The 26520-nt window shown below is 50.7% G+C and overlaps 1 protein-coding gene across 1 annotated transcript; it reads right to left on the reverse strand.

Moving 5' to 3' along the window:
* Window positions 1–12250: 12250 nt before the first annotated feature.
* On the reverse strand, window positions 12251–15192 carry Osm (oncostatin M). The gene is made up of 3 exons (XM_045132107.1): window positions 15171–15192; window positions 13393–13523; window positions 12251–12802 (listed from the first exon to the last, which is right to left on the reverse strand). Exons 2-3 carry the CDS (start codon window positions 13486–13488, stop codon window positions 12251–12253), a joined length of 648 nt encoding a protein of 215 aa, XP_044988042.1. The 5' UTR covers window positions 13489–13523; window positions 15171–15192.
* Between the last annotated feature and the right edge of the window lie 11328 nt (window positions 15193–26520).

Genomic DNA, 26520 nt, shown 5'->3' on the forward strand with positions numbered 1-26520 from the left:
TCTTCAGGGGGACACCATCGTCTTCGGGCCCAGCCCTTCTGCTTCCCTCTCCAGTTGAAGCTTTTCTGGCGTCCTGGTAGGCTCCTCACCCCGCCCCCCACCTGACTTCCCGTCCAGAGCCCGGTAGCTTGAGGCTCCCCCCACTTCCACCCCACCCCCAAGCTCAGCACCAGGGGCAAGAGGGGCAGAAAGCCCCCTCTAACTGAGCCTGACACAGGGGAGGGCAAAGCGGTGGGGGGGGGGGTGACCCAAGGGAGAGGCAAGGCCAAGGTGTGGGGAGGGGGGGGTCCCTGTGCCCAATGCCCCTGGCTGGGCTGCGTGGCAAAGCCACTGTGGCCTGAGTCACAGCTGACTGGGCGGTGCCCAGCCTGCCTGGGTGACCCAGGCCAGCATAAGGCAATGACTGGGCAGCCCTCCGCATGACCGGCTGGGGTCGGCCTTAGGTGTTTTGACTCAGACCTGCCACGGGCCGTGTGCACCATGACCACCCTCCCTTTGCCCCGTAGTTAGAAAAGCCCCAAGAATACAGTCGTCTCCTTGGACATGGTGCTCCCAGCCTCCTGTTCCCCGGGGCACCCACCTCAGAACCCTGGGAGCTACCTGGCTCATCTGGTCTGCCCTCCAACCGAGGCTCCCTGGGAGGGGAGCCCCACCTGCCCAACCCCTTGCTGAGACCTTCGTCCCTCCCTCCCCGAGCAAGCCCTGCCCTTAGGGACGCCCCAGGAAGCTGCTACTCCACTGTGGACTGTGACCTTTCCCTGGGTGCCGCAAAGGGATCCTGTGGACACCCTGGGCCCATGCTTCCCGGGTGGGAGGTGGATGAGGACAAAGACAAAGAGAAGAGCTATAGAGAAAGGAAGGAAGGAGAGAGGGAGGGAGGAAAGGAGAGAAGGAGACCTGTAAGGAGGGGAGATGAGAGGGATAAGACAGAGAGAGAGACAGAGACAGAAAGTGACAACTCACAGACATGCCCTGGGCAGGTCTGTCACAACGGGGAGCTGGGCCACAGCAGCTTCATTGTACAGAGGGGAAACTGAGGCTTGGCCTAGGCAGGTTACTGGATAGGGCAGGGATCGGGCTTATTTTGCTTAAGTCTAAGTCCTTCTCATCTCGTGCTAAAAAAAAAAAAAAAAAAGACACTAAAACGTGGACAGGAAGGGTGCAGGAGACGGCTCCGTGGCTGAGGTGTTTGCTAGGAAAATATGAGGACGTGAATTTGGATCCTCAGCACCCCTGTACAATGCCAGAGGTAACCATCTGTGGCTGTAATCTCAGAGCTGAGAAAAGTAGAGACAGGCGGATCCCCAGGGTTGGCTGGCTAGCTTGTCTAGCCTAGCTGGTGAGCTCCATGCTCAGTGATAGAGAGCTTGCCTCAAGAAGTAAGATGGAGGGCTGGAGAGATGGCTTAGTGGTTAAGCGCTTGCCTGTGAAGCCTATGGACCCCGGTTCAAGGCTTGGTTCCCCAGGTCCCACGTTAGCCAGATGCACAAGGGGACGCACGCATCTGGAGTTCGTTTGCAGAGGCTGGAAGCCCTGGCGCGCCCATTCTCTCTCTCTCCCTCTATCTGTCTTTCTCTCTGTGTCTGTCGCTCTCAAATAAATAAATAAAAAATGAACAAAAAATATTTAAAAAAAAAGAAGAAGTAAGATGGAGGTCGGGTGTAGTGGCGCACACCTTTAATCCCAGCAGCCGAGAGGCAGAGGTAGGAGGATCACTATGAGTTCAAGGACACCCTGAGCTATATTATGAATTCCAGGTCAGCCTGGGCTAGAGCAAGCCCCTACCTCAAAAATAAATAGAAAGAGAGAGAGAGAGAAAGTGGAGAGATGGCTGGAAAGATGACTCAGCAAGTAAGAGTGCTTGCTGTGTAAGCATGAGCCAGAGATCTCCTGAGTTCGATTCCCCAGCACCCATGCTAACAGGCATGCACGTCTGAAGCAGCAGTCTTGTGAGGAGTGAGGACTGGACAATCACTATGGATCATGAAAATGCCAAACTGGGGAATCAGTAAGAAACTCTTTCTCACCAGATGTGGAGGCACACGCCTTTAATCCCAGCACTCAGGAGGCTGAGGTAGGAGGATTGGCTGTGAGTTTGAGACCAGCCTAAGACAACATAGAGAATTGCAGGTCAGCTGTGGGCTAGAGGCTAGAATGAGACCATACCTTGAAAACCCAAATAAGAGAAAGACACTCAAGGAAACAAGGGCATCAGCAGTAGAGGAGAGACACCTGATGTTCTCTGGCTCTGCATGGGCACACAGGGTGCCACATCTGCACACACAGGTACACACAGCACCCCACACATACTACACATGTGTAAATACAAAAAAAAAGGAAAAAGAATAAAGGAAGGAGACACCCAACATTGACCTCTGGCCTGGCCTCCACACATATGCATACACATGTACATAACACAACCATGTAAGCACACACACACGCATGCAACAAAATCTCCTGGTACAACTCCGGGCGTGGTGGTGCACGCCTTTAGTCCCAGCACTCAGGAGGCAGAGATAGGGGGATCACTGACGGTTCAAGGCCACCCTGAGACTACAGAGTGAATTCCAGGTCAGCCTGAGCTAGAAGCATTGTGGTACACCCCTGTTATTCAGGATGCTGAGGCAGGAGGATGGTAAATTCAAGGCCAGCGTGGGCTCCATATGGATACCCTTTCTCCAACAAACAGAAGCCTCAGAGAGAAAAAGAACAAAAAAGACCCCGTAGATCGCAAAGCACACTATATGGTGTTATTCCCGGCACTCAGGAGGCAAAGGTAGAAGGATTGGTGTGAGTTGGATGCCAGGCTAGGCTATAGTAAGACCCTGCCTTAAAAACAAAGCAAAACAAACAAACAAAAAACTTAGATTTGGGGCTGGAGAGATGGCTTAGCGGTTAAGCGCTTGCCTGTGAAGCCTAAGGACCCCGGTTCGAGGCTCGGTTCCCCAGGTCCCACGTTAGCCAGATGCACAAGGGGGCGCACGCATCTGGAGTTCGTTTGCAGAGGCTGGAAGCCCTGGCGCGCCCATTCTCTCTCTCTCTCTATCTGTCTTTCTCTCTGTGTCTGTCTATCTCAAATAAATAAATAAAAATTAAAAAAAAAAAACAACTTAGATTTGTAGCTCACATCTAAGTACTAACCTGACATACTCAGAGCCTGGGTACCATCCCTAACACCAGAACGAACAAAACGGGGAGAGTGAGGGCAACCAAGCCCTCTGCCATTGATAACTTTTAATGTCTGAGTGTGCGGCATGTAACAATGACAGAATCTATGACTGTCACCCTGAGAAACCTGGAAAAGAAACAGACACCCCAGCTCTAAATAGGTTCGGTTTCAACAGAAAGGAGGAAACTCTCTGGCATACGTGTGACCACCTTGTCCCTTCACACAGGGCGGTGGAGGGAGCATGCGTTCACTTGCATCAACCCTGTAGGAAAAATAAGTGTCTGGCTAGAGAGATGGCTCAGCAGTTAAGGTGCTTGCCTGTGAAGCCTAAATGACCCAGGTTCAATTCCCCAGTACCCACAAACAGCCAGAAGCATGAGTTAGAACGCAGCAGTTGGAGGCTCTGGTGTGCCCATTCTCTCTCTCTCCTTCTCTCTTCTATCTTTCTGTGCTTGCAAATAAAATAAAAATAATAATAGTAAAAATAAATGTCAGCCGGGCGTGGTGGCACACGCCTTTAACCCCAGCACTCAGGAGACTGAGGTAAGATCACTGTGAGTTCGAGGCCACTCTAAAACTACATAGTAAACTCCAGGTCACCTGGACTAGACTGAGACCCTGCCTCAAAAAGAAGCAAAATAAAATAAAATAATAACATAAATGGAGACATCAGCTTACACTGGAGCCCAAAAGCAGTTGCTTTCAGATCCCTGTCTCTCACCAGCATGGAGCAGTGACATAACCAGAGTCCTTGTACTGTGGGAGGAAAGGACTTGTTTCACCTGCACAGACACCACAGCTGGCGCCTGAGAGCTGCCCCCAGCACCAGGGAAGTCCCACCGACCCGCCCCCTCTATGCAAATTGAGGAGCTGGGGGCACTTGCGCGATGGCATGGAGGAAGTGAGGAGGAGGAGATGGCAGCTGTAGGGAAGCGGCTTGCCTGCCCACGATGCACTGGCCTCCAGTGCTGTGACAGGTCTGGACTGGGAGCGAGGGGATCCCAGAAATCTTGAAGGCAGAAGATAGGATGACTCTGGGATGTTTTCTGAACACGTGCCCGAAGCCAGACCCCGGCTGGGGGAGGGGAGCCAAGGCGACTCGCTCGCTGGGCACCTGATGAGGGAGAGGTGTGTAAGCACTGGGCAACGGATGGAGGGAACCGAATCTGAATTTTAGAACGTTGGGAGCTCAGCAAACAGATGCAGAAAGTGGATGGAGCTTGTGGAAACAGTAAGCTTGGACTCGAGGCTCTCCCAGGTCCCCCTGGCACTGGGGATGGCGTAGAGCTAGTGAAGAGATCAGCTCTCAAGCTGGAGAGATGGCTTAGCGGTTAAGGCGCTCACTGTCAAAACCCGGGGACCCAGGTTTTCTTCCCCGGAACCCACGTAAGCCAGATGCACACGGTGGCGCAAGCATCTGGAGCTCCTTTGCAGTGGCTAGAGGCCCTGACACACCCATTCTCTCCCCCACCCTCCCCTCTCTCTCCATAATAAATAAATAAATACAAATAGAATAAAATTTTTAAAAAGAAGATCAGCTCTTCGATTCACCGGCAGGCATTATGGAGACGACAAGCCATGGACATAGACAGGTGTCTGAGACCCTTCACGGTGCCTGGAATGTCTTCACCTGCTGCCTGGGGTGGCTGCTACACCAGGCCAATGCCAGCTCAGACAACCCTCCTAGAAAGGGCTTGTTTGGGGGGAGTGGCAGTCAGGATGGAGAAAGCTGCACAGGCCTCCTGCCCTTCCTCTGCTGACCAACCTCTGCCCTGCTTGAGGACAGCCCCAGTGCCCTGTGCAGCACCCACTCCCCCTTTGCTTCAGGAGGTTGAAGGTGCCTGTGCCTGGCATTTATTGGGTGCCACCTCTCCCCCACAACTTCCCAGCAGCCAAGGCCAAGGAAAGCCCTCTTCCCTGCTGTGGTCAGGGCAGCCTGGAGAGAGGGCCAGTCCCTTGCATTGGGAGGCTCTGGTCAAGACTGGCTGTTGCAGCCAGGTTCACATTGCTGGTAGAAATCACCCAACCAAGAGAAGCTGGTGGGAAAAAGAGGTCTATTTTGGCATACAGGCTCGAGAGGAAGTTCCACGATGGCAGGGGAAAACAACAACGAGAGCAAAGGGTGGACATCACCCCCTGGCTCACATAAGGTGGACAACAGGAACAGGAGAGTGTGCCAAACACTGGCATGGGAAAACTGGCTATAACACCCATAAGACTGCCCCCAACAATACACTGCCTCCAGGAGGTGTTAATTTCCAATTGCCATCAGCTGGGGAAACTAGCATCCAGAACACCTAAGTTTATGGGGGACACCTGAACCCAACCACCACATCCCGCCCTTGGCCCCCATACACTGATGACTATACATGATGTAAAATGAAGTGCATTCATCTAACTTTATCAATTCCAATAATGTTCATACATCCCCATAGCCCAAGATCTTTTAAATGAGCCACAATACCAAAAAGTATCCCCCAAAAAACCCATAATGGCACAGAATAAACATTCACACTGCAAAAGATGGAACTGGGCATAGCAAGGAAACATTCAGCCAGTACAAAATTTAAAACAACCAGGGAAGACATCAAACTCTGTAGCTCCAAGTCCAACAACTCTAGTTACTGACAAGTCTCCAAGTCCAATAATTCCAACCAGCAACAAGTCTACTAGGCTACTCACAGTCCTAGAAAACTTCATCGGGGCCAGCAGCTTTCCTTAGCAGCCATCTCATGGTCCTGGCATCTCCACTGCAATCCATAGCTCATCCTCATGGCCCTATGGGGTCTCCATGCAGACAACCAGCAAACCTGCTTCACACTGCCCACGGCCATTACCAAAACACAAGACCGTGTTGCAAACTCAATGACTCTGTCTTTACTGAATTTCTCATACTCCACAATACCAGGTAGGGTGCCAATTTGTTAATCCAGGGGGGATTAAAGCAGACTTTGAAGAGCAGGACATTTCTTTAGTATTCATCCCCCTCCATAAGAGTCTACATTCTTCCTGTTGCCCCAGTGCAGGTCAGCTGGCCCAATCTCAAAGGTTGTAATCTCTCAATTGCAGCTGGACGGGCAACAGTTCACCCAAAGATTTTTCTTTGTGTGCCATATCCCTCTGCTCACACCAGTTCATTTCTATGCAAAGCAACCCTGCACAACTTCTCAGGACCCAGCTATAACAGCAAGCCTCTCACACAAACTGCTTGTAGCCCAGTCCAAGCAAAGCTCTTTCTAACCCTCATAAGCCAAACCTCACAGTCCATAGTTCTTACTGCATTCAGGTCTTGCAACTTTGACCAGAATAGTCCATCAAGCTGTACTTACAGCATTTCAAGGCATCTCTTAGGCCAAGGTTTCAAATCCTTCCACATTGCTCTTGAAAATCAGCTCCAAAAATGTCAAAGCCACATAGTCAGGTGTCTAGCAGCAACCCCACTCCTGGCACCACTTTACTGTTGCAGTCAGGTTCACATTGCTGGTAGAAATCACCCAACCAAGAGAAGCTTGTGGGAAAAAGAGGTTTATTTTGGCTAACAGGCTCGAGGGGAAGCTCCACGATGACAGGGGAAAATGATGGCATGAGCAGAGGGTGGACATCACCCCCTGGCTCACATAAGGTGGGCAACAAGAACAGGAGAGTATGCCAAATACTGGCATGGGAAAACTGGCTATAACACCCATAAGACTGCCCCCAACAATACACTGCCTCCAGGAGGTGTTAATTTCCAATTGCCATCATCTGGGGAAACTAGCATCCAGAACACCTAAGTTTATGGGGGACACCTGAATCAAACCCCCACACTGGCCATATCATTAGGAGGGCATCATGGTAGGGAGAGGTCCCTGGTGGGCTCATGAACAGCCTTCCTCTGTCATCTCTTCTGGCTTAGGGATTGGGAGCTCTCTCATTGAGCTCCTACTCACTGAGCACCTTACTGAGTGCCTACCATACACAGGGCACTGTGCTGGGTGCAGGGACAGAATGATGGAACCAATGGTGGCTCTATCCTCCAAAGTCCTGGGCATGTAGGGAAGGTAGTCAGTAATGCCACTTAAGGAATGCTCCTGCACGGGATGGTTTGAAAAGAATGTAGAACCAGATTACCAGACTCAGTCCAGGCAGGTGGGAAAGAGTTGCTGCCAATGCCCTTGAGCTGACACAGACAAAAGGAGGTGAATTAACTTGACAGAAGATCAGGAATAGGGCTGGAGAGTGGTTCAGCAGTTGAGGCCCTTGCTTGCAGAGCCTAATAGCCAGGATTTGGTTCCCAAGTACCCACATAAAGTCAGATGCATAAAGTAGTGCATGCATCTGGAGTTTTCTTTGCAATGGCAAGAGGCCCTGCTGCACCCATTCTCTCGCTCTCTTTCTCTCCCTCTCCCTCTCTGTCCTTGCCAATAAATAAACAAAAGATATTTTTAAAAAAGAATAGGAGGGATGGAGAGATGACTCAGCAGTTAAGGCACTTGCCTGCAAAGACTAAAGACCTAAAATCACCAGTGAAGGTACTCAACAGTAGACACTGCAAGCCTTTTATTTGGCCAGCCAGGCCAAATGAGCCAACAGGTGCAACAGTGGCACATCTGTCATGGTGGAAACCAACTGCCCGCTAATTGGACTGGAGGTCCGCTCCATGGAAGGGAATACATCCCTGATACTGAAAACCTAAAACGGGTAGTCATGAGCCCTAGAGGTGTAACATCTGCTGTTGTCTGGCTAAATGTATATACTATGCTCATCAAACTGCCCAGTAAGCACTTCTCTTAATGTTCATACCTATATATTAATTCTACTCTCATTTTTGGTAGAGAACCTTCTCTTTTTAGATGGCAGTGGTCTTGGCATGACTCAGAAGGCACCATGGTACTAGAAAGAAGTAACAGGAGTGCTCAGCACTGAAACATCTCTATCACACCTTCCAAGGCTCAGGGTCCATTGCAGAAGAGGTAGAGGAAAGAATGTAAGAGCCAAAGGAAGGGCAGGACTCCTTACAACGTGCTCCCCCCAGACACAAAGTGGCCTGGATACCCATGACCTCACAGTGCCTGACACTACCTACACAAGACCACCGTAAGAGGAGGAAACGATCATGACATCAAAATAAAAGAGACTGATTGAGACGGGGAGGGGATATGATGGAGATGGAGTTTCAAAGGGGAAAGTGGGGGGGGTCATTACCATGGGATGTTGTTTATAATCATAGAAGTTGTTAATAAAATAAATGAATAAATTTTGGGGGGGAGGAAGAACAGGAATAGCATTCTAGAGAGAGGGAACAGCATTGGTGACTTATAAAGGGGGAGCCCTGGGAGAGACAGTAGGAGAGTCTTGGAGCACCCTTGTGAAGTTCTTGGCTAGGAGCCTGGAGTACATTGGACAGCTGCCCTTCGTAAACTGCTAGTGGGAGTTTGGGGGCAAGAGTATTAGATCTAGTCCTAGCCTTGTGCGCATGCTCTGTGGCCTTGAGACACATGTTCTACCTCTCTGAGTCTCTTAGCTACGTCGCAAACCCCCTCACGAGTGCTGTTCTGATCCTTGAATCGGGAGCCTTTGCCCTAGCTGCTCCCATCACCGCCCCCTGCATCATTCAGACCACAGTGTGGACGTCATCTCTCCAGACACAACCTGACCACCCACGTCGCCTGATTCTTGTTCTCTGTATTACATCACCCCACTGTTTTTTTTTTTGTTGTTTTTTTTTTTTTTTTTTTTTTTGCCCTTCTCACGCAATCTCGGATGCTCCTGTTGGTTCTTTTGCTTGTCTGTTGCCTGTCTGCCCCTTGCCCCGGAGCACAGGGATTCTTGCAATTGTCAGCCAAGTTGCAGAGGTGGGAGGTGAAGGGACCACGATGATGCTCCTGCCCCAGGGTCCGAAGAACCTCAATCCTAACCATCTCCTCTTGGGGCCACTTTGCTCTGAAGGACTCTCAGGCTTTCTGAGGTACAGTCTTCTTGTCTGCAAAGTGGATCGCCTCTACTGCAAACAGCCGGTTCCCATCTTGGTTCCTAGCACAGGAAGTGGGGGTGGCGGTGGGGGCGGGGGGGGTGGGGAGGTGGGAGACTGGGGACTGATCAGGTCAAGTTCATCCTCAGCTTCTTCTTTTCTTTCTGACAATGCTGGGGGTCAAACCTGGGGCCTTACACATGCTAGGTAGTACTCTACTATTGAGCTGTGACCCCAGACACCCTCACCCCCACACACTTTTATAGGAAAAAGAACACACAAAATTTATTACATTTCCAAGGATGGGGATATTAAACTCCAGATTCACTGGCTTCTATTGGCCCTTCCCCTGTTAGTGGCCTACAGGTTCCTCTCCCTTACCTGGAAGGAGCTCAGTCTCCCAGGGTTCAGATGCAAATACATGTAACTTCCAAATCCTCAGGGCATTTGGGAATCAGGCACACACCCATCAATGCATACAGCCATCAGCACACACCCATCAATACATACACCCATCAGTAAACACACCCACCATGTACAGCCACTATCACCGCATCCGTCCATCAACACACAACCCCTCACTAGCACACACACTCATCAGAATACACACCCATCAGTGTACACATCACAGAGCATCTATCAAGGGCTGAGGAGATGGGTCAGCAGCAAGTAGGTTCCACCCCCCAGGACCCACATAAATCCAGATGCACAGACTGACACATGCATCTGGAGTGTGTTTGCAGTGGCAAGAGGCCCTGGGGAGCCCATTCTCTTTGTCTCTCTCTGCTCCTCTCTCAAGTAAATAAGTAAATAAATTTAAGTGGGCTGGAGAGATGGATTAGTGATTAAGGCACTTGCCTGCAAAGCCTAAGGACCCAGGTTCAATTCCCCAGTACCCAACTAAACCAAATACACAAAGAGGTGCATGTGTCTGGAGTTCATTTGCAGTGGTTGGAGGCCCTGGCGTGCCCATTCTCTCTCTCTCTTTCTCTCCCACTTTCTTGTCCCTTTTCTCCCTCTCAAGTAAATAAATAAAGAAAAAAGCCAGGCGTGGTGGTGCACACCTTTAATCCCAGCACTTGGGAGGCAGAGGCAGGAGGATCACCATGAGTTTAAGGCCACCCTGAGACTACATAGTGAATTCCAGGACAGCCTGGGCTAGAGTGAGACCCTACCTCGAAGAACCAAAAAGAAAAGAAAAAAGAAAAAAATGGGCTGGGGCAATGGTTCCGTGGTTAAAGGCACTTGATTGCAAAGCCCAATGACCTGGGTTTGATTCCCCACTTCCTACACAAAGCCAGATGCACAAAGGGGCACATGTGTCTGAAATTTGTTTACAGTAACAATAACTAAATAAATAGTTTTTTTAAAATACACACTAATGAGGCATGGTGGCACACTCCTTTAATCCCAGCACTCAGGAGGCAGAGGTAGGAGAATCTCTGTGAGTTCGAGGCCTCCCTGAGACTACATAGTGAATTCCAAGTCAGCCTGGGATAGAGTGAGACCCTACCTCAAAACAAACAAACACTAATAACATACACTCATCAACATACAACATACAACACCTATCACCACATAGTACCCCTCAAGACATACACACATATCAAGACACACGCATCCCTAAGTACACACCACCTGCCAACACACGTGCTGGTCAACACATAGTCCCATAAGCACACATGCTTAGCACGCAACACCCATCAGCACATATACCCTGTAACACCCATCAACATGCAGTACACCCCATAAACACACACACACACCAGCACACAAGCCCATGAAGACGCCCACACTCACCAGCACACTGGCCTAGCCTCACCACCACAGTCACCCCCTAGCAGCCCACACGGTCCATCCTACCTTCCTCCTCCCCTCCTGCCTGGCTTCTCCCCCTGGGGAAGGGGGAGAGCTCCAAAGGCTGAGGGAAGTGAGACACCCCACAGCTGTAGTGCCCCCACAAGGCTGTGGCACATGACTTCCCTTCCTTGACGCTACATAGCTCTCCAGCCCACCCAAGAGTGTGAACACTTTTGGCCTTGCCACCTTGGGGCTCCCCAAGTGTCTCCCCCCCCAAATCCTCTCCAACAAGGAAAGACAGACACTCGCTTTAGAAACAACACAAATTTTAAATATATGTTAGCAAAATATCAACATTAAATACATATCATAAATAAGCCTTATAAATATGAAATTGATTTAAAAAGGATAAAAAAAATCAATAAATTACTCTTTGTTGCTCCAGAGAATCGCCCAGCAACTTCTGGGTCCCCTTTTCAGGAGGACAATGGTTCCAGCATATGAAAAAAAATCCCATGACCCACCACCAGGGGGAAGCACCGAGCAGCAAAGACCCAAGATGGTGTTTGCAGGCCCTGGAGAAAACACAAAATGCAAGCCCTTCGCACCTTGTGTCCCAGTTTACACAGAACTTGCTGTCATAGAGTCCCAACGACTGACAGACACAATGGGCCTTACATAGTCCCCCACACACCCATGCCCAGCTTCCCAAATAGAAAACTGAGGTCCAGAGTGGTAAGAGTGACAGGTCCAAGGAGGTCACACGAGAGTTTGGGTGCTAAGCTGAGAGACCTGAGCCCCAAACCTCTGGGATCCCACATCAGCCATTCTGCTAGAACACCCTACTCCCGTCACAGCTGCCTAAAGTGAGGTCACCCCGACAACCAGGTGTCTAGCCTGAGCAGCCATGAGGCATAGGAGACCAGCTCAGGCCCTGACCTCCCCCTTGGAACCCTGCCACCCTAGAAAGGAGGAAGTCTGGGGGTAACAAGCCTGCAAGTCATAAGAAGGAAGAGCAGGCAGCCTTTGGGTGGTGTGGGGGGGGAATCAGCCCAGCATGAGTCACCTTGTGTCAATGGAAAGTCGGGCCCACAACCTGACCCAGCCAATCCCAGCAACAGGACTAGGGAACTCGGGGTTTGGAGGGCACCACTATTGACTATCCCCCCAGCCCAATGGAGGTAGGAGGGGGGGGGCGGCCAGGCTCCACTCCTTAAAGTGCTCTTCTGCATGTTGGGGAAGGATGAGCATGTCTGGAGACTCCCCAGAGGCGTCACCCTGCATCTGTAAAGCATGCTGTTGTTCAATCAGCAAGAGGGGCCTCATCGGGGCTACCGGGGCCTCTGGGCCCTGCGCACTGGCCTCTGGCCCCTTCTGGAGGGTCGGATCTTGCGAGTCCCCTTGGGCAGGACAAGCCTGAGAGGGCTGTGTCTCCGGCTGCGGTTTGGGTTGTCTTCCCACTCCCTGAAGACCCTCCCCACCAAGCCTATGAAGTGGTGGTAACCCCACAGGAGCCTGCAGCTCTTCATCTTGGACCAAAAGACATCGAGCGCTGGCGTAGGAGTCAGGGAGACCCTCGAGCCCCCCTGTGTGGGCTCAGATGTCTCCAGAGGGCTGCCGAGCCACCAGGCCAAGCAATGGATGTTGTTTCTCATGCCTTGGATGTTGTGCTTGGTTATAGTAAGCCTCGGCAGGTCCTGGTCCTGCAAGAGTTGTTTCTGTAGAGCAGTCAGGCTATTCCAGAGCCGGCCCAGCGTGGCATGGACGGCGTGCAGGAAGCCGGGCTTGCTCAGTGCCCGCAGGGCATCCTCGCTGGGAAAGACCGAGGGGTACACCATGCAGGAATTTCTTAGAATATCTGTGTCCAGGTCTTGCAGGTGGATCTGGAGAAACAAGAGAGTGACCATTGCATGCTGTAGCCCTAGATGAGCCTGCCCTCCCTGACTGCCTTTGGAACCCCGGACCTGCCCTGGGTCTGTGTGATCTTCCCAGAGGACAGATGCAGAAAAAGAGGCCCAAGAGATGGGGGGGCAGGGAGGGCAACTCTGAGACGACCAAAGGCAGAGTCAGAGGGCTATGGCACCATGGGGGACAGAACAAGAGGTCAATGGGTGTGTGACAAACACTCCAGACAAGCAGAGGAGCTAAGAATGAGTTTAGGAACTGGAAAGTGGCATGATTTTTTTTGGGGGGGGGGGGGGAACTGCCGGGCATGGTGGCGCACGCCTTTAATCCCAGCACTCGGGAGGCAGAGGTAGGAGGATCGCCATGAGTTCAAGGCCACCCTGAGACTATAAAGTGAATTCCAGGTCAGCCTGGGCTATAGTGAGACCCTACCTCGAAAAACCAGAAAACAAAGCAAAACAAAACAGTGATTCTGTTTTCCCACACGCCCCTTACTGGTCCTCCCAGCGCTTTCTCAACAACCCCCACAATTCTCTGAGGCTCAGACACCCCAGGGGCTGGTGCTCACATAGGGCTCCAGGAGCAAGTTGGGGTTCTCCTCCATGTTCGCCTGGTTCTGCAGCTGGCTCAGGAGCTGCGCGTAAGACCTGGAGCAGCCGCGCATGGCCGCCGCCGCACTTGCAAGTAGGAGGACCAGACCTGGGGCACAGAAGGGTGGGGTCACTGCACCTGGCTGTGCAGCCCAGGGTGCAAGTGGCACGGCCCAGGGGCCACCTGCCAGGGCCACCACCCCCTTCCCCAATGAGTCACCAAGTGGACCCGAGCAGGGTGGGAGGGGTCAAGGCAGCCGCTTGGACTTCCCAAGCGTGTCTTTAAAGGGCAGAGGATGAATGAAACTCTGCCCATGTCCCTTCCCAACCTGAGGTAGGGGGCAGGGGGCTGGGGACAGCAGGCAAGCAGGGGACAAGCTCTCTGTAGACACCTGGGCTAAAGGCCAACCTCATCCCAGTACCCTGACTCGTTGGTCTTCTAAATCCCCATCACAGACTCCAGCACTGGCTGTTGGGACTGGAGAGAACCTTGAGGGCAGCCCGGGAGCAACAGACCCCTTGAGCTCTATGCAGAGCTCAGAGAGATGCCCTTTCCCCCCAGGGGTCATGCAGGGCTCATACCCATTCTATGACCGGTAAATCAGGTCACAGGAGAAGGTCCTGCCCAGGTCACACAGGCCACTGATCTCCTCAGCCTCTCTCTATAAATAGCCCCTCAGTCAGAACCACACACACACACACCCCCAGGGATTTGGGGATCCCATGAGAAGGTTTCTGAGAGTTGGCACAGTCCTGGCTGCTGCCCTCCAACTCCCCCCCACCACCACACACACACATACACACACACACACACACACACACACACACACACACACATACACACACACAGGCACCAGCAGCCACGTGGTCGGAAGGGGCCTGTGGCGCAATGGCCCGGAAGGCCGTGACACCATCCTTCCCTTCCTACAAACTGTCCAGCCCCATGGGAAGGACCAGCTGTTGGGGAGAGCTGGACGCCCAAGCTTGCCAACCACAAGGCCTCCTTGCCACTTCCCAAGCACAGCCAGGCTCCGGGTGAAGGGCCTGCGGGGGGCGTGTGACAGGTGCACGTGGCAGCAAGTGCCTGCAGTGGTGTGCGGCCGGGCCCGTGGGAGGCACCTCCCTGTCCACTGGGGCCCCGATCTGCAGGTGAGCTTGCTCCAGCCGGTGAGAGAGAGGACTGGGGGTGACATCGCGGCCTCTGCTTGCCTGCCCCCACGTGGATGTGATTAAATGTGCATGGGTAACTGTGAGTGACCCCAAGACCCCTGGGCCTGGCTGACTTCTCACCCACCCCAGACCCTGAGAATCCAACCCGGGCAAGAAGGAGGCCCCATCCGAGCACACATTGCCCCACTTCCTGAGAGTTTCTGCAACTTCCTTCCCTGCCCTGCCCATCTGCTACCTGCCTCCCACTTCCCCAGCCTCTTCCGGCTCCATCCTCTCCTCTCATACCCTGGTCCCTCTTTAGCATTTCCTTCTGGAAGCCTCTGTGGGATACCTGGTGATCACCTGTGGGGACACTGCAGGTCCTCTAAGACCCTTCCTTTGCCTAACCTCTCTCTCTCTCTCTCTCTCTCTCTCTCTCTCTCTCTCTCTCTCTCACTCTCTCTCTCTCCCTGTCTCTCTCTGTCTCTCCAGCATCCTTCTACCAGGTACTCAGCCTCTGCATCTCCCCAAGGGTAGAGGGTGCCCCTGCACCCCACCATCTGGTGCAGCTGTGTCCTGGGCTGGCAGAAAGGAAGGAAGCACTTACTGAGCTGGGTCCTCTGGGCCTGCATGCTGGGTGCCCACGCTCCGGCCCGCGCTTCTGGGGGTGACAGGTCCCGGCTGGGAGCCCTGTGGGCTGACAGCCACTTTATGGCCGCTGGGGTGATTGGCCAACACCTCGTGAGGTGGGTGGGGAGGGGGGAGGGGGAGGGCAGGCCTTCTGGGAACATGACCCCAAAAACCAAAGTCTCCATGGGCGGCCAATGGGCGCTGGGCACTGCGGCGTGCCCGCTCCCCCTCCTGTTTTCTTCGAATTCGTTCTTCGAGGTCAGCCCCACGCCCAAGGATGATGTAAACCGCAGCCTCAGCTTTCTTGAGGCTGGCGGGCAGCACGGGGGTCCATGCCATCTTCAGGGGGAGGTCAGTCCTGGGGTGGGAGGAGGAGTTGCAAGCCAAGCCTCTGGAGGTGCCAGTCAGACCTTAGCCCAGGAGTCTCCTGGCCTCACAGAACACCGAGGTTTAGGGCCGAGAGGAGCAAGACATCTTCCTTATTGAGTGCCCTTCCCACCCTCTCGCTGGGGATGTTGGGACTTCTCTGAGCGGAAACCACCCGACTCTGGGCACGGAGCCAGACCTGGGTCAGCAGCCCTGAGATTGTGGTTCTAACCCCTGGGCTAGCATCCCCTAGCCTTGTTCAACTCCCCTTGCCTCCATTCTCTCATGGACAACCTCTACCAGCCTCTCCATGCCAGGCCCCATCTTGACAGATAGGATCTTCTAGGGACCAGGGGACACTTGGAGCAAGAGGGAAAAAAAAAGACCAGGTTGCTGATATGCTACGTGACCTGAGGCAAGTCACTTATACTCTGGGCCCCACCTGTAAAGGGAAAGGGAAGAGGGCCATTGCCAATATGAACATAAAAGGCAAAAAAAAAAAAAAAAAAACTGTGAAAAGAAAAAGAAAAGTTGAAACTTTAATTCCAAGTACTAGTTTTCGGGGGACGGGATGGGAGGAGGCACGAAGGAGATGGGGAAGAAGTGAGCTCAGAAGGGAAGCTGGAGGGGTGGGGGACGGCTGTGCTGACAGTTGGAGGCCAGGTTTCACTTTCTCTGAAAGATAGCGATCGTGGGTTGGTCCCCTTCGTCTCAAAGCTGCAGGCGCGTGAGAACTTCGGGGCCCTGGAGACAACGCCGCCCTTGTCGATCTGCTTCTTTATGATGGGGTAAACTGAGGCCAGAGGCACTCTGGTGTAGGGAGCTGACCCAGGCCCGCGGGCCATGCTTGATATTCCCCCCAAGCCTTTGATCTTAGGAGCCCAATGGGAGGCAGTGCCAAGGAGCCTGGGGGACAAAAATGGCACCCCGAGGGGCTTCCAGGAGCCTGAGCTGCTCCATCTGGGAATAGTGATGGCAGCAAAGTGCCAACCAAGGGGACTCCACTTCCTGCCACTCTGCAGTTGTGCCCGCCACGCTCACATTCATTCAACAAGCTTCTCTGGCCCCATGCCAGCCAGTTGAGGATACAGCTAAACCAGCCAACCTCCAAGCCCAGGAGGCTGCCATCTACACCCCCTCCTCTGCACCCGTGTTGACAGCGATACCCCACCTTCGCCAATCACGACCTGGGCTAGATCCGCTTCCTGAGGATTTGACTTCCTTCCTCTAAATTCCTCAGTTCTGCCTCACCCCCTAAGCCTTGGCCACGCGAGGATCCTTCTGCATTTCACATCCCTGATTTCGTCTTTCAATAGCCCCCGCTCCCCATACTCCCACTAGGGAGCTGTCTCACGTCACCACCATGAAGATGAGGAGACAGAAGCTCTGGGAAGTGCCAAGGCTGACTCAAGGCTGGAAAGCTCCTTGCCCTTCCCAGATTCTGCTGACAGATCATCACACCCGGGACAGCCCCATGCCGTTGTCTCAGTGGGTCCTCCCCTAGCTCATAGAGGCTTTGTTAGCTCCCCCATTTAAAAACACTGCTTGGTGGGCTGGAGAGATAGTTTAGCGGTTAAGCGCTTGCCTGTGAAGCCTAAGGACCCCGGTTCAAGGCTCGATTCCCCAGGACCCACGTTAGCCAGATGCACAAGGGGACGCAATGCGTCTGGAGTTCGTCTGCAGTGGTTGGAGGCCCTGCCGTGCCCGTTCTCTCTCTCTCTCTCTCTCTCTCTCTCTTTCTGCCTCCTTCTCTCTGTCGCCCTCAAATAAATAAATAAAAATAAACAAACAAATAAAAATTTAAAACACTGCTTGGAGCCGGGCATGATGGCGCATGTCTTTAATCCCAGCACTTGGGAGGCAGAAGTATATTTTTATTGGGCTGGAGGGAGGGCTTAGCGGTTAAGGCATTTGCCTTCAAAGCCAAAGGATCCCAGTTTGATTCTTCAGGACCCACATAAGCCAGCCAGATGCACAAGGGGGCACATGTCTCTGGAGTTTATTTGCAGTGGCTGGAGGCCCTGGCGTACCCATTCCCTCCCTTCCCCTCTCTCTCCCAAATAAATAAATTGTGTGTGTGTGTGTGTGTAAACATATATAATGTATAAATGTATATATGAGTATGTATACATACATATATATGTATATATGTATATATACATATATATGTATATATGTGTGTGTGTGTATGTATGTACACACACACACACACTGTTTGGGGTCTGTGGAGATGGCTCAGCAGCCCAGGGTTTAGTTTCCCAAGACCCACAAAAAGCCAGATGCACAACATGGTGCATGCATCTGGAGTTTGTAGGCAAGAGGCACTGGTGTTCCCATTCTTTCTCTCTCTCTCTCTCTCCTTATCCCTCTCCCTCTCCCACCTTCTCTGAATCTGCTTGCAAATAAATAAACAAAAAATATATTTTAGGTTGGGCATGGTAGCACACACCTTTAATCTCAGCACTTTGGAGGCAGAGGTAGGAGGATTGTTGTGACTTTGAGACCAGCCTGAGAGTATATAGTGAATTCCAGGTCTGCCTGAGCTAGAGTGAGAACCTACCTTGAAAAACATTATATATACACACACATACTAACACACACACACACACACACACACACACACACACACACACGGCTGGAGAGATGGCTTAGCAGTTAAGGCACTTGCCAGTGAAGCCTAAGGTTCAATTCCTCAGTACCACATAAGCCAGATGCACAATGTGGTGCATACATCTGGAGTTTTTTTGCAGTGGCTAGAGGCCCTGAAGTGCCAATTCTCTCTCTCTCTCTTTCAAATAAATGAATAAAATTTAAAAAAAAAAACTTTTAAATAAGGTGGAGAGTAACTTTCAAATAAATGAATAAAATTAAAAAAACTTTTAAATAAGGTGGAGAGTAACTGAGGAAGACACCTGACATTGAGACATTTGGCCTTTTAAGAAAAGAAAGAAGGGCCAGAGAGATGGCTTAGTGGTTAAGGTGCTTGCCTGCAAAACCTAAGGACCCAGATTCGAGTCTCCAAGCCCATGTAAGCCAGATGCACAAGGCAGCACATGCATCTGGAGTTCGTTTGCAGTGGCTGGAGGTTCTGGCATGCCTATTCTCTCTCCCTCTCTCTCTCAATCTCTCTCCTCCCTCTCTCTGTCTCTAATAAATAAATAAATAAGAATAAATAAGTGTTTTATTTTTAAAAAAGAAAGAAGAAACACATAAATAAATAAAACAAAACAGGCTGCAGGTATAGGTCAAGGTAAGGTAACTGCTTGAGGCTTTGGGTTCATTGCTGGTTCCTTAAAAAAGAGGGGTGGCATTCATCCAGACCTATCTAATTTGGAGGACCATACTCTTAGCACAGAGCCCATGATAATGTTCTGCACAGGTCCTAGGCATCAAGGTCACCCAAGGCAAGGACAACTTGCATGTTAGTTGGCTAGGACTGCCATAATGGGGTACAACTGTCCCTCCAGATCCACAAGAGATTGGCTCCAAAGACTCCAAAATCCCTATATGCTTAGGTCACTCCTTTAAAATGACACAGTATTTGTATGGAATCTACCTGATCCTCGTATAGATTTCAAACCATCTACATGACGTAAGGAATCCCTCCTACAAGGTGAATGCTATGAAGACAGTTTTTAGGAGCTGGAGAGATGGCTTAGCAGTTAAGGTGTTTGCCTGCAAAGCCTAAAGACCCAGGTTCAATTCTCCAGGTCCCATGTAAGCCAGATGCACAAGGTGGTGCATGACTCTGGAGTTCGTTTGTAGTGGCTGGAGGCCCTGGTGCGCCCATTCTCTCTCTCTCTTTCAATCTCTGTCTCTCTACCCTCTCACTGTCTCAAATTAAAAAAAAAAAAAGAAAATATTTGTTAGATTGTGTTCCTTGTGGAATTAGAAGGAAAAATAAACTCTACACATGCTCCACACAGAGGAGACCATCACAGGCATGGCTAATTTCCATGCCTACTTATTTGAATCTGTTTTTTTTTTTTTTTTTTTTTTTAGGTAAGGTCTCAATTTAGCCTAAATTGACCTGGAATTCACTATGTAGTGTCAGGCTGGCCTCGAACTCACAGCAATCCTCCTACCTCTGCCTCCCAATTGCTGGGATTCAAGGCGTGTGCCACCACACCCAGCTTACTTGAATTTTCTGGTGCAGAGTCTATGCATGTGGAGGCACTGTACCACAGGCTGGAAATTTGAGATCAGGCTGTCAATAGGGTTGGTTTCTCCTCAGACCTCTGTTCTTGGCTATTAATTACTTACTCTTTTGTTGTTGTTGTTGTTTGTTTGTTTTGAGACAAAGTCTCGCAATGTAGCCCAGGCTACACTAAGTATGTAGTCCAGGTTAGCCCTGAACTTGCAATCTTCCTGCCTCTACCTCCAGTATACTGGCAGTATAGGTGTGCACTGTCACGTGTCTTTGGTTTGCAGATGGCCATCACTTCACTGTGTCCTCATATGACCCTCTGTTGGTCCATGTGCTATCTGTGTCCTGATTGCCTTTTTTGTTTTTTTTTTGAGGTAGGGTCTCACTCTGGTCCAGGCTGACCTGGAATCCACTCTGTAGTCTCAGGGTGGCCTTGAACTCATGGCGAGCCTTCTACCTCTGATTCCCACGTGCTGGGATTAAAGGTGTGTGCGCCACCATGCCTGGCTGATTGTCTCTTTTTTAAAAAAAATTTTTTTTGTTCATTTTTTATTTATTTATTTGAGAGCAACAGTTACAGAGAGAAAGACAGATAGAGGGAAAGAGAGAGAATGGGCGCGCCAGGGCTTCCAGCCACTGCAAGTGAACTCCAGACACGTGCGCCCCCTTGTGCATCTGGCTAACGTGAGACCTGGGGAACCGAGCCTCAAACGGGGGTCTTTAGGCTTCACAGGCAAGTGCTTAACTACTAAGCCATCTCTCCAGCCTCTAAATATGTGTTTAAAAAAGAGACAATCAGGGCTGGAGAGATGGCTTAGTGGTTAAGGCATTTGCCTGCAAAACCAAAGGACACAGATTCGATTCCCATGCAAACCAGATGCATAAGGTGGCACATGCATCTGTAGTTTGTATGCAGTGCTAGAGGCCTGAAATGCCTGTTCTCTTTCTCCAATAAATAAATTTAATTTTTTTTAATTTATTATTTATTTATTTGAAAGAGAAATAGAAGCCAATAGAGAGAGAATGGGCATGCCAGGGCCTCTAGATACTGCAAACGAACTCCAGATGCATATACCACCTTGTACATCTGCCTTACATGGGTCGTGGGGAATCAAACTCGGGTCCTTAGGCTTTACAGGCAAAGTCCTTATGCACTGAGCCATCTCTCCAGCCCAGCCCCTAATTGCCTCTTTTTTTTTTTTATTGTGGGGTGGTGGTGTAGGGTGTAAGGTGAAAACACATATGTGCAGGTGAATGGACCTTTTGCACGTGCGTGTGTGTCAGGAGGATGGCTGGTATCTTTTGCAGCTCTTCCACTTTTTCTCCTTGAGCGGAAGCAGCTCACTGAATCTGGAGCTGCCGTTTTCTTCCAGTCAGACTGGCTGACCAGGGAGCCCAAGCTATTCTGGGGTTACAAGCATGTGTGGCCACACTTGGTGTTTGACATGAAGGCTTTGGCTCAAACTCAGGTCTTAATGTTTCTCCAGCAAGCACTCTTAATCTGCTCAGCCACAACCACCCTTTATTAAGATCAGATCAGAACCCACCCAATAATTTCATTTTTCCATAGTTACAATTTAAAAAAAAATGTTTATTTGAGAGAGAGAAAGAGGCAGAGAGAGAGAGTGGGTTGGGGGAGGAAGAGAATGGGCATGCCAGGGCTTCCAGCCACTTCAAATGAACTCCAGATACATGCACCCCCTTGTGCATCTGGCTTACGTGGGTCCTGGGGAATCAAACCTGGGTCCTTTGGCTTTGCAGGCAAATGCCTTAACCACTAAGATATCTCTCCAGCCCCACAGTTACCCTTTTTATTGGTTTTCTGAGATAGGGTTTTATGCCAGCTCAGGCAGACCTGGAATTTGCTATATAGTCTCAGGTTGTCCTTGAACTCTCAGTGATCCTCCTACCTCTGCCTCCTTAGTGCTGGGATTAAAGGCATGCGCCACCACGCCAGCCTCCATGGTTACCTTTTTAAAAGTGTTTATTGATTTATTTGCCAGCAGAGAGCAGGGAAGAAGAAAGGGTGGGCCAGAGCCTCTAAGCCACTGCAAACGAACTCCAGATGCATGCACCACTTTGTGCATCTGGCTTTACACGGGTACTAGGCAATCAAACCCGGGCTATTAAGCTTTGTAGGCAAGGACCTTAACTGCTAAGCCATCTCTCCAGCCCATAATTACCTTTTTAAAGGTCTCATCTCCAAAAGAAGTCACATCTGAGATATTGTGAATTAGGACTTATACCAACAACCTGGGGTTGGGGGAGTGATTAAACCCATGACAGTTTACAAGAGGAGCTTGAAAGTGGTAGGGAGTGGGCACATTGGCAGAGGGTTCAGAGTGGGTGACAGTGGCCCAGAGGTACAGAGGCTGGCCTCACAGCCATCCCATCTGGGCAAAGCGTGAAGGAAGATGCGTCAGCATTTCTGGTGAGGTCAGCGCCCAGTGACGTCCCTGTCACTAGCAGGAAAAGCTTGCAACAGCCAGTATAAATAGGATCTTCAACCACAGGACCCAGGCTGTCCCCTCTTCCTGGGCCACGTCAACCAGGCCCGCGTGATTAAGAGAGGACGAGCTTGCTTCCTTAGAACTGCTGTTGCCCAGCCTTTCCGGCCCACCCTCTGGCTGTGAGAGTCCTGCACATAGAAATGAAGGGAAAGGACCTGTGGTAGCCTAGGGTGGAAGTAGCAGGATATTTCACTGGGCAGAGAAAAGGTGGACTACAACCTTTTGCATCAGGGGTGGTCCTCAACTCAAGTTCCGGTCTCAATTTGGGCCCAGTATGCATGGCCAAGTCACGTCCCTTCTCAGAGCCTCAGTTTCCCCTCCTCATAAACTGCAATGACACAACTAAACGATAGCAAGACACAACGCAATCCAATTTATTTATTGATTAATTTACTTGCAAGCAGAGATAGAGAAGAAGCAGGCAGAATGGGTGCTTCATGGCCTCTAGCCACTGCAAATGAACTCCAGATGCACGTGCCACTTTGTGCATCTGGCTTCATGTGGGTACTGGGGAACTGAACCAGGGTTGTTAGGCTTTGTAGGCAAGTGCCTTAACCACTGGGTCATCTCTCCAGCCCACAACCCAATTTTAATACGGGCAAAAGGCTGGGTATCGCTCAGGGGCATGGGGTCTAGGAACAGGGGACATAACAAGATAACCCTATGGGAATATGACCAATTCACAACAGGTTCATATATTAAAATTTCCATTTTTTTTTTCTTTAAAAAAGGCTGGCTTAGGCTGGAGGGCTGGCTTAGTGGTGAAGGCATTTTCCTGTAAAGCCAAAGGATCCCGGTTCAATTCCTCAGGGCCCACATAATCCAGATGGACAAGGGGTACCACATGTCTGGAGTGAGTTCATTTGTAGCAGCCAGAGGCCCTGGCACACCCATTCTCTCTGTCTCTCTCTGTGTCTGTCGGTCTCTTTCCCTCTCTCAAATAATTTTTTTTTAAAAAAGGCTGGCTTAGGCCTGGAGAGATGGCTTAGCGGTTAAGGTGCTTGCCTGCAAAGCCAAAGGACCTTGGTTCAATTCCCCAGGACCCATGTAAGCCAGATGCACAAGGGAGCACATGTGTCTGGAGTTCATTTAAACTGGCTGAAGGCCATGGCATGCCCATTCTCTCTCTCTCATAACTAAATAAAGACTAAATAGTCTTTTTTTTTTTTTTTAAGGCTGGTTTATACTTGAGATCCCAGCACTCAGGAGGTGGACACAGGAGGATCAGGAGTTTAAGATCATCCTTGCTGCGTAGTTGGAGGCCAGCCTGGGTTAGAGACCCTGAGTCTAAACCAAAGGAGGAGGAAGTGGGGGATAGAGAGATTGTTCAGTGGTTAAGGTGCTTGCCTGCAAAGCTCAAGGACCCCAGGTTTGATTCCCCAGTACTCACACAAAGCCAGATGCACAAGGTAGCACATGTGTCTGGAGTTCATTTGCAGTGGATAAAGGCCCTGGCACACCCATTATCTCTCCTCCTGTCTGTCTCTCTGTCTCTTTCTACCCCAGGCTAGCCTCGAACTCACAGCAATCTTTCTGTCAGTGCTGGTATTACACATGTGTACCACTATGCCTGCCCACAATACCCCCCAAAAAAACTTTTTTTTGGCATGCGCCACCACGACCAGCGAGCACACTTTTTTAAGCATCAAGCAACTTTAAGGGCTAGAGAAATGGCTTAGCAGTTACAGCTCTTGCCTGCAAAGCCTAAGGACCCAGGTTCGATTCTCCAGGTCCCACATAAGTCAGATGCACCTGGAGTTCGTGTTCAATGGCTAGAGGCCCTGGCACACCCATTCAGTCTCTTTATCTCCGTCTCAAATAAAAATTAAAAAAAGAAAATGGATAAACAAAATGTAGCCCACCCAATACTACAATGGATGATTATCAAGTCACAAAAAGCGTCAAAACTGACAGTAACAACACAGGTGAACCTTGAAAACCTGATGCCAAATGAAAGCAGGCAACAGGAAAGGCCACACAGATGGTGAAATGCCGTTTACTCAATGGCAGGCAGACACGCCCAGGAGATAGACAGCGTGTTACTGAGAACCAGGGAGTTAGTGGGGAATCCAGGGATGACAGCAGCCATGCAGGGGGTTGTGGGAGATGAAAAGACTATTCTAGAATTAGACAGTAGACTTGACTGATAATCTTAAATACATGAAAAATACTATGTGACCTGCATCTGATTTTTTTAAAAATATTTTTTTGTTCATTATTTATTTGAGAGCGACAGACAGAGAAAGACAGAGGGAGAGAGAACGGGCGTGCCAGGGCTTCCAGCCTCTGCAAACGAACTCCAGACGTGTGCGCCCCCTTGTGCATCTGGCTAATGTGGGACCTGAGGAACCGAGCCTCGAACCGGGGTCCTTAGGCTTCACGGGCAAGCGCTTAACCGCTAAGCCATCTCTCCAGCCCTGCATCTGATTTTTTTTTAATTTTTTTTTATTTATTTGAGAGCGACAGACACAGAAAGACAGAGGGAGAGAGAGAGAATGGGCACGCCAGGGCTTCCAGCCTCTGCAAACGAACTCCAGACGCGTGCGCCCCCTTGTGCATCTGGCTAACATGGGACCTGGGGAACGGAGCTTCGAACCAGGGTCCTTAGGCTTCACGGGCAAGTGCTTAACCGCTAAGCCATCTCTCCAGCCCTGCATCTGATTTTTTTAAAATGCAGTGGTGGGGCTGGAGGGATAGCTTAGCAGTTAAAGCGTTTGCCTGCAAAGCCAAAGGACCCATGTTAGCCAGATGCACAAGGTGGTACATGCACCTGGAGTTCGTTTGCAGTGGCTGGAGGCCCCAGAGCACCCATTCTCTTTCTCTGTCGAATAAAAATAAAGAGAATATTTAAAAATAAAAATGCAGTGGTGGGGCTGGGGAGATTGTTCAGTGGTCAAGGGCATTTGCTTGCAAAGCCTGCCAACCCCCGTTTGATTCCCCCCTGCCCACGTAAAACCAGCTGTGCAAAGCGGTGCCTGTGTCTAGAGTTTGTCTGCAGCATCAAGAGGCTTTGATATATTCATTTTTTCTCTCTCCCCCTCTGCTCATAAATGTATCACTTTTTAAAAAATGCAGTGGCACAGGCCACGTCTTAGGGCTGTCAGTGTCATTCAAGAGATAAGTCTGGGGCTAGAGAGATGGCTTAGCAGTTAAGGCGTTTGCCTACGAAGCCAAAGGCTCCCGGTTCGATTCTCCAGGACCCACGTAAGCCAGATGCACAAGGGAGTGCATGCATCTGGAGTTTGTCTGCAGTGGCTGGAGGCCCTGGCACCCCCATTCTCTCTCTCTCTCCTTTGACTCTTTCTCTCAAATAAATAGTAAAAATAAATAGAAATGAGTCTGACCCTCAGCGGACCTGGTGAAATGTACCCAGCATCCCCTGTCACAGAGGAGGGACTATACTTGTTTATGTCACTGGGTAGCACTGGGGCAGTTGGGAAAGGCGGGGTTACGTAAGCCCTGAGTGAGCAAGAACCCAGGTCAGTGAGGTCACCCAGGCCCAGGGATTCCTCTCCCCCCACTGCTGCAGACTCCTCCGGCCTGTCAACAGGTACAGGAAGCCATGCAATGCCTGGGCCCAGCTGCCTCCCAAAATGACTGACGCCCAGGGGTCTAAACTACTGTTCAGAGAAGAAGGGTGTGGGAAGGCCATCAGCTGGGCTCTCTACTGCCTCCACACAAGCTGAGACCACAACTCCAGAGATCGGACTTGCCGCAGAGAACCTGAGTCCGAGGGACATCCGGTGACGGTGACCACAGCAAGGTTACAGGCCAACAGCAGAGGTGGTACTGCAGCCTGGCTGGCTGCTCTGGGACAACCCTGCCACCCTCAGCAGGCCCAGTCACGCCTCTAACCTTTTCTCCATGATAATACACAATGCTGATGTGAAAGATCAGATTCTTGGATTGGAGAGATGGCTTAGCTGTTAAGGTGCTTATCTGTGAAGCCTAAGGACCCAGGTTTGATTCCCCATAAGCCAGATGCACAAGATGGCACAAGTCTGACGTTCATTTGCAATGGCTGGAGGCCCTGGTATGCCCATTCTCAATCTAATGAATAAAACATTTAAACACACAAACACTTCTGCCATTTCCTATTGTGTTACTACACCACCACACCCTCTTGCCTCCCCATAGCCTTTCATTTGCCATCTCTGACCTTCGTCGGCCCCTCAGGTGAGGTGAGTTCGTATCTTAGGGTCTCTGCACGTGCTGTTTTTCCACTTCAACACCTCTACTCACTGAGCTGCCATCCAGGCATCAAAGTCCAGTCCAACTTCTCTCTGGGGAAGCCCTCCCTGATT

The sequence above is a fragment of the Jaculus jaculus genome, chromosome 13 (genome assembly GCF_020740685.1).
Source record: "Jaculus jaculus isolate mJacJac1 chromosome 13, mJacJac1.mat.Y.cur, whole genome shotgun sequence".
NCBI classification, from domain to species: domain Eukaryota; kingdom Metazoa; phylum Chordata; class Mammalia; order Rodentia; family Dipodidae; genus Jaculus; species Jaculus jaculus.

What these genes read in the sequence shown, in the direction of transcription:
- Osm (XM_045132107.1), bottom strand. Translation starts at nt 13,488, where the DNA reads ATGCGCGGCTGCTCCAGGTCTTACGCGCAGCTCCTGAGCCAGCTGCAG. An exon ending in ACTTGCTCCTGGAGCCCTAT is followed by an intron (nt 12,803 to 13,392) that starts GTGAGCACCAGC and finishes TTGTTTCTCCAG; the next exon opens with ATCCACCTGCAAGACCTGGA.